Source organism: Micromys minutus (genome assembly GCF_963924665.1).
Source record: "Micromys minutus genome assembly, chromosome: 11".
Lineage (NCBI taxonomy): Eukaryota > Metazoa > Chordata > Mammalia > Rodentia > Muridae > Micromys > Micromys minutus.
The window spans coordinates 50,280,695-50,298,209 of NC_137980.1; the positions used below are offsets into that span (position 1 = coordinate 50,280,695).

Genomic DNA, 17,515 nt, shown 5'->3' on the forward strand with positions numbered 1-17,515 from the left:
TGGTTTGCTATCGGGATTTTGGAACAACTATTAAGCATGAACTTGCAGTTATGCACATGCATGTTGTAGGGTATGTGTGGGGGGGGAAGAGGACAGCTTTAGGTTCTTTTTCGTTCACCCTGATGGATTAAACTCATATCCTCAGGCTTGGTGGTAAGAACCCATATCTGCCAAGCCATCTCACCAGCCTGATTTTGTATTGTGACAAGGTCTTACTATGTAGTCAAAGTTGGCAGCAGTCTTCCTGCTTTGCTTCCCAAGTCCTGCAGTGACAGATGTGTCATCGTGCCTGCTGATTGAGTTATGTATTCAGGCACAGTGAGAGCGCAGCACTAGTAGTTGCTACTAGTAATTGTTACAACAAGGTGCTATAATGAGAGTTACATGAATGTTATCCATCTCTCCAGGTGCCTTATTGGGCTTCCCCTGCCCTGCACAAAGCACTCTGTGGTACTGTCTCTACTCTAGCACTTTAGGGTCATTAGGAAGTAAAATGAGGTCCTTAAACATAAGCCTTGAGATACCACACCATGATCATTACCACTAAGTGGCTAATAAGCAGGTGGCATATACATATGGATGTACCAGACAAAGGGATGATTCCCATCTACAGTAGGGTAGACTGAGGCGCTGTGCTGTCTTGTACTGCTCAGAATAGCACATAATTTAAAACTTAAGAATTATTGTCTGTTCGTTAAGATTTTTGAATTAAGACTGATCATGGGCAAATTAAAGGAACCTCAGAAAATAAAACCACAAATAAATGGTGTCTACTGAGCAGAACTCTGTTACCAGAAAGGAGGAAGGCCTTCACACTGGCTCTGTCTCCTACTCCATTCGGCCATTGGTGTAATACAGTAGTTATAACACATCCTGTGAATTCACTTCTTTCAATTTATTGACATTTTTTTTTTTGTATTCTAAAATGGAGGTTTTCTTGGTAAATGTTCTATAGAGCCTTGAAGAAAATGTATATTCTTCTATTGTATGGAATGTTCTTTTAACTGTCCAGTTGTATTTTATCACATTGTGATTTGTTATCTCTGATATTGTTGTTCAAGACGTTGCTGAGTCTTATTTTCTTGCTGATTTTCTGCTTCTATCAGTTGTTGAGAGGGATACTGAAATGTCTGGATATAATTGTGAATTTGTGTCATTCAAATCTGTCAGAATTTTCTCTTTTCATATTTTGAAGCTTTGCTGTTTAGTACATACAAATTTAAGATTGCTCCCTTGTCTTCTCTGTAAATTGATCCTTTTATCATCATACAGTGTCCCCTCTCTGACCCTGGTAATTTTGTTTGCTGTGATGTCTTTGTAATGGTTCCCACTTCTTTCTAGTTGATGTTTCCATGGTACACCTTTTCCATTGCTTTGCTTCCAGGCAACCTCTTATCATTACATGAGTCTCTTACAGGAAGCAAATATTTGAGTCACATATTTTTCTGAGGGTGGCCTGATTGAGAGAGTCTCATATAGCCAGGATGCCCTTGAATTTACCATGGAGCTCTGGTGGACTCACAGTGATCATCCCCCTGTCTCAGTGCTGAAATTACAGTCATGCACTGCTATGCCCAGTCTAAGTCATGTTTTTTCATATCTATTCCACCATTTCTGCTTTCTAGCTAGTAACTGTAGCCCACTTTCATTTAATTATTAATGTGGTGAAGCTTCAGTCTGCCATTTTATTTCTCTTTGCTGTTTGTACCCTTTTCTTTCCTCCTTTCTCCTTCCCTCCCTTGCAGTTCTGAAAAATACAGCCTGTAGATAGACTCTTCTTCTGCTTGCTTGCTTTTTCTGTTTTGATGGTTTTCTTGACCATTTCTTTAAGGCTCTATCTCTTTGTATGTATTTTCTTTCTTTTTTTGTGATTGTGTGCACGTGTGTGCATGCACTTGCGCATGTGCGCACACACATACATGACTCTCATTCTACTGGTATAGGTATCTCACCACTTCAGTACAATGTAGAAACCGTATCTCATTTTGAAGTTCCTTTTTAAAGGGTTTTTTTTCTTTTTTACTTTTGTCCTGCATGTGTGTGTTTTGCCTGCATGTATGTGTACTGTGCACCATGTGCGTGAAGTGCACAGGGAGGCTAGAAAATGTTACTGGATCCTCCAGGACTGGAGTTACAGTTGGTTGTGAGCTACCGTGTTGATGCTGGGACTTGAACCTTAGTCCTCTGGAAGACCTGCCATTTCTCTTAGCCACTAAGCACATCTCTCAACTCCTAAGTTTCCTCAAAGTCTGCATAAATGTTTTATTATTGACTGACACTTTATTGGTATCAGCCTATATACAGAATTCTAAATGGACATTTTTCTTTATGACTTTGAAGGCATTACTCAGTTGTTGTCTACTCTAGTGGTTGGGAATAAGAGGTACACCTATTGGTGTCCTGTTCTTGTTTGGTTGTTGTAGGAAGGGAAACTGTCTCACCCCAATTACAGATGTCTACCTCCTCCTCTTCTTCTTTTTTTAAAAAAGATTTATTTATTTATTTATTTATTTATTTATTTATTTAATGTATGTGAGTATACTGTAGCTGTCTTCACACACACCAGAAGAGGGCATCAGATCCCATTACAGATGGTTGTGAGCCACCATGTGGTTGCTGGGAATTGAACTCAGGTCCTCTGGAAGAGTAGTCAGTGCTTTTAACCTGAGCCATTTCTCCAGCCCTGTCTACCTTTTCTTAAGTATCTGTTAAGTCTCGTTTAGCTTCTCTAGAGAACAGTTCAGACCCCTCAAGGGTTATCATTTGACCCTCAGAACACTGGCTGTATGTCTCTTCCCTCCCACAGTCTGACCCCTGCAGGTTTTCAGGTCACCCTGCCCCCGTGTCTGTTCTTGCTTTATTTCTACTTTGCGTTCTTGCTGTACCATCAATGCTGTTTCCTCCAGGCTTCATACATCAAGTTCCTTTAAGTATCTGTCTGTCTTGTCTGTCTATAGACTCTTGAGTATGTTTGAGTATCTTTTGTCTGGGAGCCATTTATCATTCTTCTTTTGGTCTTTGACTTGTGTTGTGGTTACAGATTACTTTTGGCTTTATCCTGAATGGAGTTTCTGGGTTTTTTTTTTTTTTTTTTTTTCTTGTTGATCTCTGGTGATTCTTAATAAAAGAAGGGCCATAGATGGCTTTAAAAAATTAAGTTTGGAGTCCAGCAAGATGATTCAGTGGGTAAAAAGCACTTAGTGTGCAAACCTGACAACTATCGTTTGATTCTCACAACACACATACAGTACCTTCATATGGGCATTATGGTATATACACTTGTATGTAGACATACAAACATATACCAGCAAAATAAGTGAAGATGAATTTTAAAAATATCATGTATATGATGTGTGTATGGCCATGTGCATGTAGTGGTGCGGGTTTGGAGGTCAGAAGACTGTGGAGTCAGTTCTTTCCTCCCAGGTTTATGTGCTTTCAGGGATCAAACTCAGCTTGTCAAGCAAGGCAAGCGTCTTTGCCCATTGAACTGTCTCACTGGCTCAAATAGCTTTTTTTTTTTTTTTTTTTAATGTTTATGTTGGGGGAGCACATGGCATGGTATGTGTGTGGAGGTAAAGAGTTGATTTCACTCCTAGTATCTGGGTCCCAGGGATCAAGCTCCTGTTGTCACACTTGTTGCTAGGCAACTTTACCCACTGAGTCATCTCTCCTCTGGCTCCCAAATAACCATTTTTAAAAACTGAAAACATGTTAGATTTTTTTTTTTTTTTGTACGGGGTGGAGTTCAAGACAGAGTTTGTCTGTGTAATCTTGGCTGTCCTGGAACTTGATCTGTAGACTGGAACTCAGATCCACCTGCCTCCGCCTTCGCCTCCACACTGCTGGGTTGCAGGTGTACACCACCACTGACTGCCCAGTAACATGTTAGATCTTATGCTCCTTGAAGAAAGAGGCCTCTGTTTTCCCAATGAAGTACTTTCTTTCTGAACTCTTAGCTTTATATTATTTTGCCTTTTATTTCAGTGTTAACGTTTATGCTGACAAAATAATTAAAAGAAAAGAAACAACCCTAAAGTTTTTTTTTTTTTCTCCAATGGAACTACCACTATTTTGTTTGTTAACATTTCTAGGTTCATTCTTTATGTCCCTCATTTAAATTCAAAAGCTACAGATAAACAAGAATAAAGATAGTTGGAAATTTTTATGACCTTGAGAGTGAGCTGTATAGATACATATATGATACATACAGACATATATGTATATATGATTATATACACATATAAAAAGTCCTAGACCTATATCTTAATTATCAAATTATCTCTGATAATTTAGGATAATATTTTTACAGATTATTTTGAATTTTTTTTCTCCCTCCATTCCTCCTTTCCTATTGTTCCCATTTCCACTTGGAAAAACCTACTCTGTTTTCCCTTCCCAGCAAACCCAGGCACCCCACCTCTAGCCTTCTTCGCACCCGACCTCTCTGGGTCTGTACGTGTAGCTTGTGTGTTTTTTATAGTCTGTTCTTCCTCCTTACCTGCTCTTCTCTATATGCTGCCTAGATTGGTCTCTATCTTACTCTACAGCTTAAGCTAGTCCTGAGTACAAGCCGTTCTGCCTCACCTCCCGACCACACTAGGTCATAGAGATACTAAACTTTGATCTTTTTCTTTTGCAAGGTTCTTTTAGAGCAAGATATATTTCATAGATCCTTGATGGCTTGTTGTTTGGAAATCGTGCTCTTTGCCTATAGCTCTCCTCGTACTTTCCCTTGGATTATTGATGCTCTCGATTTGCAGCCATTTCATTTTTATAAGGTAAGGTGACTGCAAAATTCTGTTCTGGTGTGTGTTCAACAGCATTTATCTCAATGTTGAAGAAACAAAGTTGCAATGTTTAGAAAGTTTTTCTGGAAGTGTTCTCATTAATAATTATTCCTTTTGGACTATAAACAAAGACAAAAGAAAGGAGAAGTATATCGAGTCAATTTCATAGTTCGAGTTCTTTTTAAATTACTGACTTGCAAAGTGACCTGGTACTCAGTACTTAATGTTACATATTCTCCTGCCTAGGTCTTGCCTCCTTTAGCAGTTACCACTGAATTTGAAAGTCTTAATCGTTTCAGAGGCTCTAGGTCCTGTCCCTATGCTAGAGTCACTAACTAACTGAAATTTTTAAAGAAATCAGACACAGTTATTTTCAAGTAGTTCATTCTATTTTTTGAGATATCAGAAAGAAGTAGATTAAAAAAGAAACTAGACTGGAAGTTAGGGCTAGACTCCTGCCACTTCTGGACTGGTCACCAGCCTGAGGTGGTGGATCACAGGCATGCGTGTAATCCCAGCACTCAGGAGATGGAGGCAGGGGGATCAGAAGTTCACCCTTGCCTACACAGATGTTCACAGCCAGCCTCGGCTACCTGAGATCCTGTCTCAAAAAAAACAAAACCAAAAGGACATGAAAGATGTGTATAATTTTATTTTACTTTATTCTTTTACTGACTAATTAACTTGGTTCTGGGAATCAAATACAGGAACTTGCACATAGTAGATAAGGACTTTTCTGCTGACATATAGCTCAAGTATGTGGTTATTTTTTTCCCTTTCTTGTTTTCCTATGTCTATGTGTGTGGTATGTATGAGTGCATATATGCCCGTGTGTGTAGGCATACATGTATGTATGGGCATGAGCATGTGGAGACCCAAAGTTGATGTTGGGAATCTTGCTCATCAGCTCTCTCACCATGTCTTTGAGGCATGGTCTCTTAATGAAACCCAGACCTGCCGACATAGCCAGTCTTGCTAGTTAGCCTTCTCCAGGGTTTCTTCTACCTTCCAAGGCTGGAGTTACAGGCAGGCCACCACACTCCCTGGCTTTTTTTAGAGTTCTAAGAATCTGAGCTGCAGTTCTCTTGCTTGTGTAGAAAGCATTTTATTTGTTACGCCAGCCCTGTATGTGGTGATATTTTTAAAGTATTCTCTTGATATTACTCAGAGGCCTGCTTTTTTCTGGAGGGAGAAGGAGGGGCAGTGAATCTGGGGGGGGGGTGGCGAGGTGGGGGAAACTGGAGGGAGGTGAGACTGCGGTTAGAATATATTGTATAGAGAAGAATAAAGAGAAAGGAAAAAAAAAAGACTTAAAAGCACCTTGTATTTTTAAATGTATAACATGCAGATTTTAGTTGTCCACAGAATTAAGGCTCTAGTGTGTTTCTGGGTGGCAGTAAGGTGACTCAGTCATTCATGTGTGTATGCCCAAAGCAATGAACTCACTGCTGTTTCAACGTTATCTCCAGGTTATTGAGGTGGTGATCCGCTCAGAGGAGGGGCTTTCCAGAGACATGGTGAAACATCTGAACAGCATTGAAGAGCAGATTTTGGAGAGTTTAGCTTGGACTAATAATTCTGCACTGTGGGAAGCTCTGCATGCTTCTGCAAATAAAGTTCCTTCCTGTGAAGAAGTAAGCCAGGGCTAGATGAAGAACATAATTCTCATTTGTCGAGAGAGGGTTTCTCTGAGTAGCCTTGGCTGTTATAAACAATGCTCTACACAAGTTCCAGCCAGATGTGTCTTAGCACTGAGGGGGAAATGGACAAGGAGCCCCACTCACCCTAAACTACCGACAGTTGATAACTACCGCCAAAGGGAAAGTCTGTTTTCTCCAGTGGAGTCTCACTGGGTGTACCAACCACATTTCAGGGCCGGCCCATGCCCAGTAGTGTTGGTTAACACAAAACACATTTTTTGGTCTAGCATTTTTCTAGACCATTTTTGTTTTCCTGCGCATGCGTGAGTGCGTGTCAGAAAGGATCTGAGGGGAACCGGAGGAGGGGAGAACTTGATCAGAATGTATTGTATGAAATTTTTTTTTCAATAAAAGGAATGATGTTGCTATGACCATTCATACATGAGGACTTATGGGCATATTTTCTTTTTTTATTGGGATCCATCGCATATTTTATCTGTGCTGTTGTTTTCTGTAGGTTATATTCCCAAATAACTTTGAAATAGGAAATGGAGGAAACGTGCAAGGCCATCTTCCCATGATGCCAGTGTCTCCAATAATACATCCAAGAGTCAAGGAAGTTCGTACTGACAGTGGGAGCCTTCGAAAGGGTAGGTACAGACCAGTTTGCTTGTTTGTTTTAAGTTTCATTTATTTATTATGTATATAGCACTCTGCCTGCATTTATGCCTAAAGGCCAGAAGAGGGCACCATATCTCTCATTACAGATGGCTGTGAGCCACCATGTGGGTGCTAGGATTTGAACTCAGGACTCCTGGAAGAGCAGTCAGTGCTCTTAACCTTTAAGACATCTCTCCAGCCCTACAGACCACTTTTTATTTTGTTTTGTTTTTAAGATTTATTTTATTTATGTAAGTACACTGAAGCTGTCTTCAGACACACCACAAGAGGGCATCGGGTCCCATTACATCTGGTTGTGAGCCACCATGTGGTTGCTAGAAATTGACCTCAGGACCTATGGAAAATAAATCAGTGCTCTTAGCCACTGAGCCATCTTTCCAGTACCCACTTACCAGTTTTTTAAGAAAAAAGTTTCTAACTCCATAGTACCATAAAATATCTAATTTCTTCATCAGGATTTGACAAGAAGCTCAGTGCTTTCCACCACACTCAGTGAGGCCTGTTATGCAGTCTTTGTATTGAAAGCATTTATGTGCTGAGCCTGGTGGCACACACCTTTAATCTCAACATTCTAGAGGCAGAGGCATGCAGATTTCTGAGTTTTAGAGCAGCCTGGTCTACATAGTGAGTTCCAGGTCAGCCAGGGCTAGAGAGAAAGACCTCGTCTGAGATGGGGTGTGGGGAGGGAGAATAAAAGAAAGAAAAAGACTCAGGGGCTGGCAGTAAGCTTGTCGCCAATCCTGACAACCTGAGTGTGACTCCCCAGGATCCACATATGGAGGGACACAACCAACTCTCTTTGGTTGTTCTCTGATCTCCACTTGTGCACCGTGGCTTGCAATTCTCCTAACTAAATAAATTAAAATGTAATTTAAAAAATTAACCTCTACCACTACCTAAATGACTTACTTATACTCTTAAAATTGTACCTTTTAAGCCTTAATAAATGAGAAGATTTTAGTGCAGTCTTATTTTTCTTGTGACATACCAGCTGACACTCATCTTTTGAATTATGAAACCCTTGAAATGTTTGTGTTTTGCTTTGTTTTTGAGAGAGCTTGTCTATGTATCCCTAGGCTGGCCTCAGACTTTTGATCCTCCTTCAGCCTCCTGGGTGCTAGAGATTCGGGTGTGTGCTTTGCATTCTTAAATTTCAAAATAAGTTAAAGACCTTTGCTGTTCTACTGTTACTTTGTAAATACTGGAAAACTATGGTATACGGTCAGTTTTGTGAATATTTAATTATTCACAGCCACAGTTTGCCAAGGGCAAAAGAAGATGCCCTGTTATAAATAAGAAGGCAGCAAGCACCATCTAAGTTACTCTGTGTAAACTTTTATTTTGTACTAGTGGATCAAACCCAGATCCTTAAGCCATCCTAAGCAAGTGCTCTCCTAAGAAAGTTATTCCATGGAGTGTGCAGATAATGTTGTGTCTGGGACCCAGTTCTCTCCTTGAACCACCTTTGAGCATTCCTTTCTAATTTCAAGGGCTCCCTTGGTTTTCTTAGATTCAAGGTACTCAAGAAGACTCTTGTCATAGTTCTGGGAGCTACAAGAATCTACTTGAAAATTTTTTATTTAGCCACAGCTGCTTCCCCAACCATCTCACATTGCACATTGTTGCCAGAGTAATTTTTATTACCTATACTTTAAAAGTAGACTGACAGATTACCTACTAAAATTAAAACTAGGAACTGAGATGCCTTTAGTTTAAAAGTGTATTATATGTGGTGGGTACTGTCATTCAGTGGTAGAATGCTTGCCTAATGTGCACAGAACACAAAAGAACAGCAACAACAGAACACTTTATGTACTTGTGAGATTGGCTCGGGACAGTGGTAAAACATAGTGGACAATGATGCAGAATTGAATGTCTCTTAGAAATGTGTGACTTGAGCTGGGCGTGTTGCTGCATGGCTTTGTTCTAGCACTTAGGAGGAAGAAGAAGGTGGGTCCCTGTGAATTTAAAGTCAGTCTGTTCTGATCTACATAGTGAGTTCCAGGCCAGCTATGACTACATAGTGAGACCCTGTCTCAAACACTAAAGCAAAGCAAAGCCAGACATATGTAACTTATATTACAGTTTTTGTAGAAGCTTGCAACTAGTAATTTTCCTCAAATCAAAGGAGTCTTTGGACTTAAACTTTTGAACAATGATGGAAGAACTATTGAGATTTTATTGACCCTTGGAAGGAAAAATACATTTTTGTTATTGTTTGACAGACAAAAGTTATTAGTAGCTCTCTTAGGTTTCTATTGTTGTGATAAAGCAACTTGGGGAAGAAAAGGATTGTTTCAACTTAACTTATAATTCTACATCACTGTCCATTACTATGGGAAGTCAGGGCAGGCCTCAAATAGGGCAGGCGCCTAGAAACAGGGTTGATTTAGAGGTAATGGAGGAGGGCTAGCTTGCTCACTCTACTTTCTTACAGTACCTGGAGTCACCAGGCAATGGTAACATGGGCCACAGTGAAGTAAGCCCACATCAGTCATCGGTCAAGGAAATTGACTATAGGCTTGCTCACAGGCCAGTCTGGTGGGAGTGTTTTCTCAGCTGAAGTTCTGTCTCCCAGATGGCCCTAGTTTGTGTCAAATTGACATAAAACTAGCCAAAAGCACTTAATTACCATTCGTTGCTCATCTCTGCATATGACCCAGTATTCATATGACTATCCTAAGAAACTTTCTGAATGTCTTAACAGCTCTTTCACCAACTGGAAAGTTAAACATATTGTCAGAGAGCCAGCATGGTAGTACATGCTTTTAATTCCAACATTCAGGAGGCAAAGCCAGAGGATCTCTGAGTTCGGGGCCACTCTGGTCTACAGAGAGAGTTAGTTCTAGGACAGCCAGGGCTACAGAAAAACCCTGTCTCAAAAAAAGGGGGGGGGGTGTCATTAGAAAGCACATGAGATCTGTAGCAGAGATCTGTATCTGAAAAAACTCTAGTCTCATGACTGTCTTTGTTACGTTGACATAAAAACTTGATTAAGCTGCTATCATATTGAGATTCTGAATCTTGGATAAATTAAGTCTCTGTTTAAATCTATTTGATTCTAGAATTAAATCTCCTCTTCCTTAAAAAAGAACATATAATACCAGAACAGTCTAGAGAGCCTGTGTTCACTGTAGATGAACCGCACTGGAGAGTCTTAGTCCCTAACTGTGGGACAGAGGTTAACACCATGTGTCTTCTACTGTCGCTCTTCCCCTCACCTCACGAGGCAGGCTGGCTAGTAAGTGCTGGGCTCTGCCTGTCTCCACCCATCCTCCCCACTTCACTGTCACAATAACACACCTGGCTCTTCACACCTTGGGGCTGGGGTTCCAGATCCCCAGCTTCTTATGTTTGCATGGTGGGCACTTTATTGACTGATCTTCGCTTGGTTTTGGTCGGAGGAGACCCTCAAATTAAGGCACAATCAGCAGTGGCATGGATCGCTTTTGCTCATGGTTTCTGATGACCCTATGAAAGATGGCTCTATATTTACTAACTCATAAACCACAACCACTACCTTAAACTGCTGGGAATGTGGGGGATGGCGAAACTGTGACCCCCCCAAACTGAGTTTTGCTCGTGCTTCCTCTTTCTTGGTACTGTTTATTTCGTAGGTGATATGGAGAGAGAAGCACCTCTTGAGTCAGTGCTCACTCCATCCTGCTCAGCCTCTCCCTGTCTTGAGCGTGGTGCTCTGTTGCTGTGGACAGAGCTTCTGGAGCGCAGAAAGATGAGCTGTCACGACGCTCACACTCTGCTCTCTCTTCCTCCAGACTTGACGGTCCATGAGTGTGGAAACCGTGTTTACTTCTAGATCTCAAGTGCTTAGCATGGGAATAAGTAAACCTCATTTTTAAAAAAATTTGGAATACATTTTAAATATAAACTCTTATTTTTCTCTTTATTAGATATGCAACCATTGTCTCCAATTTCGGTCCATGAACGCTACAGTTCTCCTGCTGCGGGAAGTGCTAAGAGAAGACTCTTTGGAGATGACCCACCAAAGGAAACGCTTATGGATAAGATTATGGCAGAAGGAACAAAACTGAAAATTGCTCCTTCGAGTGTTCCTGCTGAAAGCTTATCAATTTCCCCTGGGCAAGCCCTTCTGACAATGGCTACAACCACGGTCACAGGGATGACAGGACGGAAAGTTACAGTTCCTTTGCATGGTAATAGCTCCATCTCTAGTTTTCAGTTACATAGAAGTTTAAGAAATGTCTTACAAAATTGGATCACATGATATGACAGTATTTTTAAAAAAGACTTTATTTTCTGTATATGAGTACTTCCTGCATGCATGTCTATGCACTCATATAGGCCAGAAGAGGACATCAGATTTCTCTGGAACTGGAGTTTAGGTGGTTGTGAGCCACTGTGTAAGTGATGGGAACTGAATCTTGGGTCCACTGCACTAGCAGCAAATGCTCTCAGCCTTTGAGCTGTCTCTCCAGCCCCAGTATTTCATTCTTAAGCCTACGTTTTTTTACTTCCCTTTAACTGACCCTGTATCATAGGGCAGTTTGAAGTTCAGAGGAATTTTCAGGTAGAGGTACTTGTCATACACTTCCCATCATCCTCTCTGCTCTCTCCCAGCCCGTGAAAGCATCAGCACTGTAAGCACTAGGCCGCATGTTCTTAGATCAGTGAGGCCACACTCACTCACCCACACACAGCCCACAGCCTCCATTCAGGGTCACTCTCGGTAGTAGACATGCTGTGCACATTACATCACTGACACTGTTCCGTCTCCATAGGAACACATCCTGGTCCTACTGCCCTGGGGGTCCAGTCCTACGCCTGCTGCTTTATTTTGAACATACACTGTTTAAATCTCCACATTTTATAAATTTACAACTCTTTTTGTTAGGATTTACTTTTTTGTTGTTATTTGAACTTTATAAATTGGTGTATTGAGGGAGAAATTATTTTTAATTAAAGACATCTTAAGTGCTCAAAAGAGTAAAATTTGCTTTTTAAAATATTAAAGTTGGGTCAGTGAGATGGCTCATCAGCTAAAGGATCATGCCTGCAAACTGGACAGCCCAAGTTCAGTCCCCAGAAGCCACATGGTAGAAGGAGAGAACGGGCTCTGCAGGTTGTCCTCTGACTCACATCATGGCACATATACACACTCCTCCCCATAAATAAAGAAATGACATTTGTAAAAGTTTTAAGTGACATACAAAAACAAGACAGGCACATACAGAAACAGAAGACAAGATTTTTTTTTTGTTGTTGTCTGTTTTTAGGGCAGGGCCTCTATGTTTTGCTGGCTTTAACTTACCATATAACGTAGGCTGGTCTTACATTTACAGCAGTCCTCCTGCCTTAGACATGAGACATCACACTCTGCTACTCAAAATTTGTCTCTTTAAATAAAATTAAACACAAAATTTTAAAAAGGAAGCATCTTGCTTCAGATAGAAAAGGCAAAAGTGTGTTATACTTACTGGGTTATAGCTTCTTCCTTTTCTCTAACATCCCTGTGCTTATTCATACGTATGCATTGACAGCTTTGCTGTGAACATTCATTCAGCTTGTATCTCCAACTGAGAACTCTTGCTTGTGCATTCAGGTATTGCCAATGATGCTGGAGAAATCACACTGGTTCCTATTTCCATGAGTACAGCTCAGAAGTCCACAGCTGAGAGCCCTGTATCACTGACTGCCCAGTCATTAATTGGTGCTTCTCCAAAACAGACCCATCTGACTAAAGCACAAGATGTTCATCTGACTGGAATAAGCAAACCAAAGAGAACTGGGTCCTTAGCACTGTTTTATAGAAAGGTACGTGTCCCATAGCATCCGAACAGTTCCTTCAGCTAAGGCTGCATACTAAGCAGTGCTGGCCTCTCTTTTTTTTTCTTTTTTTAAATAAAATACACATATTATAAAGTTGGCTACTTTAGTTTTTAGGCATACAGTTTGGTGCTAGATACACTCACACTGATGTGTGACCTTTGTCACTGTTTACCTCCAGGACCTTTTCATCTTCCCAACTTTGAAACTTTCCTCATTAAAGCAGAAGCCACTATTTCTCCCAGCTCCCCTCGGGTGATCACCATGCTTTTCTTGTCTGTATGGACGTGACTACCTATTTGAAAAGCTGCCAAGGTCAAGAGAAATGACACAGTGACAGTGTCCTCTATCCACAGTGACAGTGTCCTCCTCCTCTATTCACAGTGACAGTGTCCTCCTCCTCTATTCACAGTGACAGTGACCTCCTCCTCTGTCCACAGTGACAGTGTTCTCTATCCACAGTGACAGTGTCCTCCTCTGTCCACAGTGACAGTGTCCTCCTCCTCTATCCATAGTGACAGTGTCCTCCTCCTCTGTCCACAGTGACAGTGTCCTCCTATATCCACAGTGACAGTGTCCTCTATCCATAGTGACAGTGTCCTCCTCCTCTATTCACAGTGACAGTGTCCTCCTCCTCTATCCACAGTGACACTGTCCTCATCCTCCCCCACAGTGACCTTCTAGATTTTGGGGGTGTGTGGGTGGGGAGAAACATAAGAACTTCATTCAAAGCTCTGTGAGACGTCTTAGAAGCTGTAAAGAAAGGGGAAACTAAGACAGCTTGTCTCAAGCTCAGAACCCGCTGGGACTCCTCTCTATTGTAATGAAAAGGCTGTTGGACTTCTCAGTGGTGTCACTGGGCTCAACCTCCAGGGTGATGTCTTAACAGTTACATTTTTACAAAGATCTGCATTGTCAGTGCTGGGGGCAGCAGGCCTCAGGAAAGAGCGCTCTCTCTCTCTCTCTCTCTCTCTCTCTCTCTCTCTCTCTCTCTCTCTCTTGCTTTGGGGTTTTTTCTTTGTTTGTTTGTTTGTTTTTTAAAGTGGGACCTGAGCTACAGAGAATTGAACCAGGACATATTGTTTGTGTGTGTGCTTTCTTTTATATGTCTGAGTATTTTGCCTATATGTATATTTGTGCACCATATTGTACACTGTCTTAGAGGCCAGAAGAGGTAGTCAGATACTCTTGATAATGGAGTTGCAAACCCTGGTTGTTATTAGCTACCGTGTGGTTCTGGGATTTGAATGACTATCCTCTGAAAGACCAGTTAATGAGCCAATGCCCCTGCTTAGATTTTAGTTTCTCTGGGTTTAAGTTTGGCTTATTGTCAGTCTACATATCTTGTCTATTCTGGTCCTTTGCCTGTGTTTAGTTTGGTTTTTATGATTGTCACAGGAGTCCTTTATTTCTTCTGAATATCCTTATCAGAGTCACAATGTCAGACATTCCCATTGCGACAGTTGTCTTTTCACTCTGGTGATTATATTCTTTGAGGCATAAAAATTCCTAATTTTGACAAAAGTGTTTTCTCCTGAATGTGCACGTATGCATGTGTGATGTTCATAGGAGCTACAGGTCAGTGCTGGATGTCTTCCTTAATAACCCCTACCTTATTTTAAATATGTATTTGTTTAGGGCCTGGAGAAATGGCTCAGTAGTTAAGAGAATAGGCTGCTCCCTCAGAAGACCCAGGTTCAGCTCCCAGTACCCAGGTAGTGGCTCACAGTCTGTGACTCCAGTCCCAGGGACCCTGAAGTTCTTTTCTGGCCTCTTCAGATGCCAGACATGCTCTAAACCATAGAGCCATTTCGGTTTTGAGGTATTGGGTTTTTGGTTTGTTGTTATTGTTATTTTTTAAAATAGTTTTGCTTCCTAAGTCGTTTTCAGGCTTAGAAAAGTTCAGAAATTTGCTACTTGGCATATTAGACATTCTAGCAATTTTATTTCAACCCAAAAAGAATATACAGGGACTTCTGAACACTTGAAAATATTTGAATTCATAATAATTAATATGCAGGTGAACCCTATTTTTACTTTTTCTTACTTTACACGGGAGCATTATAGAGGATTAGGCACGATCACTTTATAAAACACTGTAGGGGCTGGAGAGATGGCTCAGTAGTTAAGAGCACTGGCTGCTCTTCCAGAGGTCTTGAGTTCAATTCCCAGCAACCACATGGTGGCTCACAACCATCTGAAATGGGATCTGATGCCTCCTTGTGGTGTGCCTGTAGAGAGCAACAGTGTACTCATACATAAAGTAAATAAATAAATTTTTTTAAAAAAGAATAAAAAACATTGTAGTTTTCCAAAGAGAACATTGCTTTTATCTATACTCAGTGATCATAGCAGTAAAACAAATACTACAAAACAGAAAATTTAGATAATTGCGTAATTAACAGCCTACTGTTTTTTTTTTTTTTAACCTTGGCCTAGAAGCTCATGTTTATGGTAAGACAGAAGTGACTTGTTTTATAATAATAACTTGTTTTCTTCTACCTTAGGTCTATCATTTGGCAAGTGTGCGCTTACGTGATTTATGTTTAAAACTTGATGTTTCAAATGAGTTACGAAGGAAGATCTGGACGTGTTTTGAATTCACCTTAGTTCACTGCCCTGATTTAATGAAAGATAGGCATTTGGATCAGCTCCTTCTGTGTGCCTTTTACATCATGGCAAAAGTATGTATAGGATGGGAGGAGGTTTCTGCTCTAGTTGCCTTAATTTAAAGCATCAGTAAAAAGCTGTTGAGCTTGACCCTTAGTTTTCCTTCTGTACTACAAGCCAGTAGTGCTCACCAGTAATCATTTCAAATTACTACAGTGTCTGTACCTTTTCTGTGAGTTTCCTAGTAATCAGCTTTTTTTGCTTGATAAAACTACATCTTGCCATTTAAAATGGGTAGAGGTGCTTGCCGTGCAAGCCTGGTGACCTGAATTGGATCTGAACCCATAGTGAAAAGGGAAAAGGGACCTGAATCCCAAACACTGTCTTCTGTTCTGTGTCAGATGTGCTCCTGAGTTCACATACACGTCATTATCACCATACATGAAAGTTTTACGTTTTCTAAAATAACACATTGGTTATAAAGGAATTTAGAAATGTGAATAGCACATTTCCACCTTTCCCTGTGACATCTCTGGTGTGAGACTTAAAAGTAAACTGATCATTTATCCTTCAGATGAGTAAGGTCCAGAAATTACTTGGCCAAAGTTGGTCAGTAAAGGGCAGCACAAGCCCTCTTCATTCGTAGTCTGTGCGGGACGCCTCGCTCGTATTGCCGTTCTTAGACTTAGCTGCTTGGCAGGTACTCTTTGCTTTTTCTTACTAAACCATGTCTAGGTCACAACATAACCCATTTTGCTTGTTTTTTAAAAGTTTGACATATATCAGAAAACTTATAACTTCTTAACAATATATTGGCTAAATTAGCAATCTTAGCTAATGTATATAATTTTAAGACCTGATTTTTAAGCATTCAAGGCAAAAGAAATGTTTCCAAACTCTCATGTGATCTTCCTGTCCCGTACCTCTATTACATTTCAGTAGTTAAAAACACTGACCACTTGCTCTTCCAGAGGACCTGGGTTCAATTCCCAGCACCCACATGACTGCTCACGACCCCCTGTAACTCTAGTTGTAGGGGATCTGATAGTTTCTTCTAGCTTCCTTGGCCCCCAGACATGCATTTGGTACATGAGCATTCATGTAGACAAAGTACTTATACATGTAAAATAAGAATATTCTTTAAATTTCTATATAAAGTGTTAATACACATTTTTAACTAGTCATTTGTGTTTTTCCAGAAATCTGTCAGAATTTAGACTTTTCTGCTTCTAAGTCATCATTATAGAAAACAGCTTCTGTGTTAATGGACAGTGAATCAGGGAAGGATTCACTGAAGCCAATGTTCTGATAACAGCTAATAGAAGGGATTCCTTTTTGGGTCACTAATCTTTCCTTTCTTACTGTGACTTCTAAATATTAGAATCCCTACAAACTGTCTTAAAACACTCAAAACCTAATCCTATAATAAATAACTCTTCAGTTCTTTGATGAATCACTGTAAGATATTTTTCTGTCTTTTAGTAGGTGGTTAATTCACTTTTAAATAAGTACTTAAAAGTAATAAACCAGACACTGCAGGGGCTCAGCATGTCTTTGTTTTCTTCCATCAGATTTCATAAAACTCATTTTCAGTAGAGCTCTACCCACCAGGTCTACTGCTTATTGATTACTGAGACATTCACTGTGGCCCCACAGGCCACAAAGCCTGAACTTGAAAGGTAGCAAAACTCATAACTGTATATGGTTTTTAGTCATGGATTGGCGTGGGGTTAATGGCTTTCTGCAAGGTTGCTCTTGATACCAACCTATAATTGAAGTTTTTGCTCAGAGCCATGTTTCTTTCAAAAGCAGTTGATAAATGTAATTTCTTTTCCTTAGGTAACAAAAGAAGAAAGAACTTTTCAAGAAATAATGAAAAGTTACAGGAATCAGCCCCAAGCTAATAGTCATGTGAGTTACATTATTTTTCCTGCTGTTCAAAAATAGATTTTTGTGCCATTTGTTTGCTATCAAGTTATATAAAAAGTA

The 17,515-nt window shown here is 40.4% G+C and overlaps 1 protein-coding gene across 1 annotated transcript in view; it reads left to right on the forward strand.

The window, feature by feature from the left end:
• The window catches only part of RBL1 (RB transcriptional corepressor like 1), a gene marked incomplete at its 3' end in the record, with an annotated part of 57,138 nt that overhangs the window by 20,257 nt on the left and 19,366 nt on the right, over window positions 1-17,515 (forward strand). The window contains exons 12-18 of the mRNA XM_080924858.1: window positions 4,644-4,781; window positions 6,260-6,424; window positions 6,948-7,080; window positions 11,023-11,286; window positions 12,693-12,904; window positions 15,424-15,600; window positions 17,366-17,437. Of these exons, the coding sequence (XP_080780984.1) occupies window positions 4,644-4,781; window positions 6,260-6,424; window positions 6,948-7,080; window positions 11,023-11,286; window positions 12,693-12,904; window positions 15,424-15,600; window positions 17,366-17,437 (1,161 nt within the window). The remainder of the gene's footprint in view (window positions 1-4,643; window positions 4,782-6,259; window positions 6,425-6,947; window positions 7,081-11,022; window positions 11,287-12,692; window positions 12,905-15,423; window positions 15,601-17,365; window positions 17,438-17,515) is intronic.